Here is a 977-nt window from a genome sequence, read left to right on the forward strand (position 1 = left end):
CTTCGTGCGCGTGACATGAAGTCGGTGGAATTACTCCACATCTATTTCTTCAAGAAACCTAATATGTGTATTTATATCTCGTGGTATTTATCATATGACCAGTTTTTTTAATGATATGTGGACGTGTGTTATTGTTGGCTGTTTATGTGACCAGTTTTCTTAATGATATGTGGACGTGTGTTATTGTTGGCTGTTTATGTGAGCTCTTACACATTATCCTTGTTTCTTAAACTGTTTCCTCTTTCCACTGCTTTATTATACATAACTGTATCTTGTTAAGCAGTCATATGTATTAAATCATGTTATTTTCTTTTAGGCCACTTAAACAGGATAAAACTTCCACCAAATGAAGAGAAACTTATTGAAAATCTCGTTGAACAACCTTTGGGCATCATTATTCTTGGGCAGAATTGTCTGGCTAAAGCATCAGTGGTCAATGAATTGTTTGGGCAGCCCTTGTTACCTACTTTATATCCTAGACAGTGTAATCAGGAGGAGCGTCTTAGTTGGAGGATGGTAAGCACGTTTAGTTATTTAGGGTTTCTTAGTTGTTATGGTATTATTGATATGGTAATGATAAAACACATTTAGTTTGAGATTTAGGAATCACATAATTTTTAACCTTGTGTATAAGTTGGTCTACTGTATAATACCACATAATAAATTAGGCACAAAACTATAGTAGTATTTATACACCCAACTTTTCTTAGGTTACCATATACATAACACTTAAATCTCTGCTGTGTGCACTCACTAATTACATAACAGTTATGTAACAAATGGGGTCTGTGGTTTTGAACGCTGGTTTCAAGTGGTACAGCTGGATGAGGATGATGACTATCTTATAAAACAGTAGTACAGATGGATGACAATGATGAACATCCTATAAAACAGTGGTACAGCTGGATGAGGATGATGACTATCCTATAAAACAATGGTACAGCTGGATGAGAATGATGACTATCCTATAAAACAGT

The 977-nt window shown here is 35.0% G+C and overlaps 1 protein-coding gene across 1 annotated transcript in view; it reads left to right on the plus strand.

Moving 5' to 3' along the window:
* Positions 1-316: 316 nt before the first annotated feature.
* Positions 317-977, plus strand: part of LOC106477356 (dual serine/threonine and tyrosine protein kinase-like) — a gene marked incomplete at its 5' end in the record, with an annotated part of 5,747 nt that continues 5,086 nt past the window's right edge. The window contains one exon of the mRNA XM_022380967.1: positions 317-516. Coding sequence (XP_022236675.1) covers positions 317-516 — 200 coding nt within the window. The remainder of the gene's footprint in view (positions 517-977) is intronic.

This window comes from Limulus polyphemus, unplaced genomic scaffold (assembly GCF_000517525.1).
Source record: "Limulus polyphemus unplaced genomic scaffold, Limulus_polyphemus-2.1.2 Scaffold14475, whole genome shotgun sequence".
Classification (NCBI taxonomy): Eukaryota; Metazoa; Arthropoda; class Merostomata; order Xiphosura; family Limulidae; genus Limulus; species Limulus polyphemus.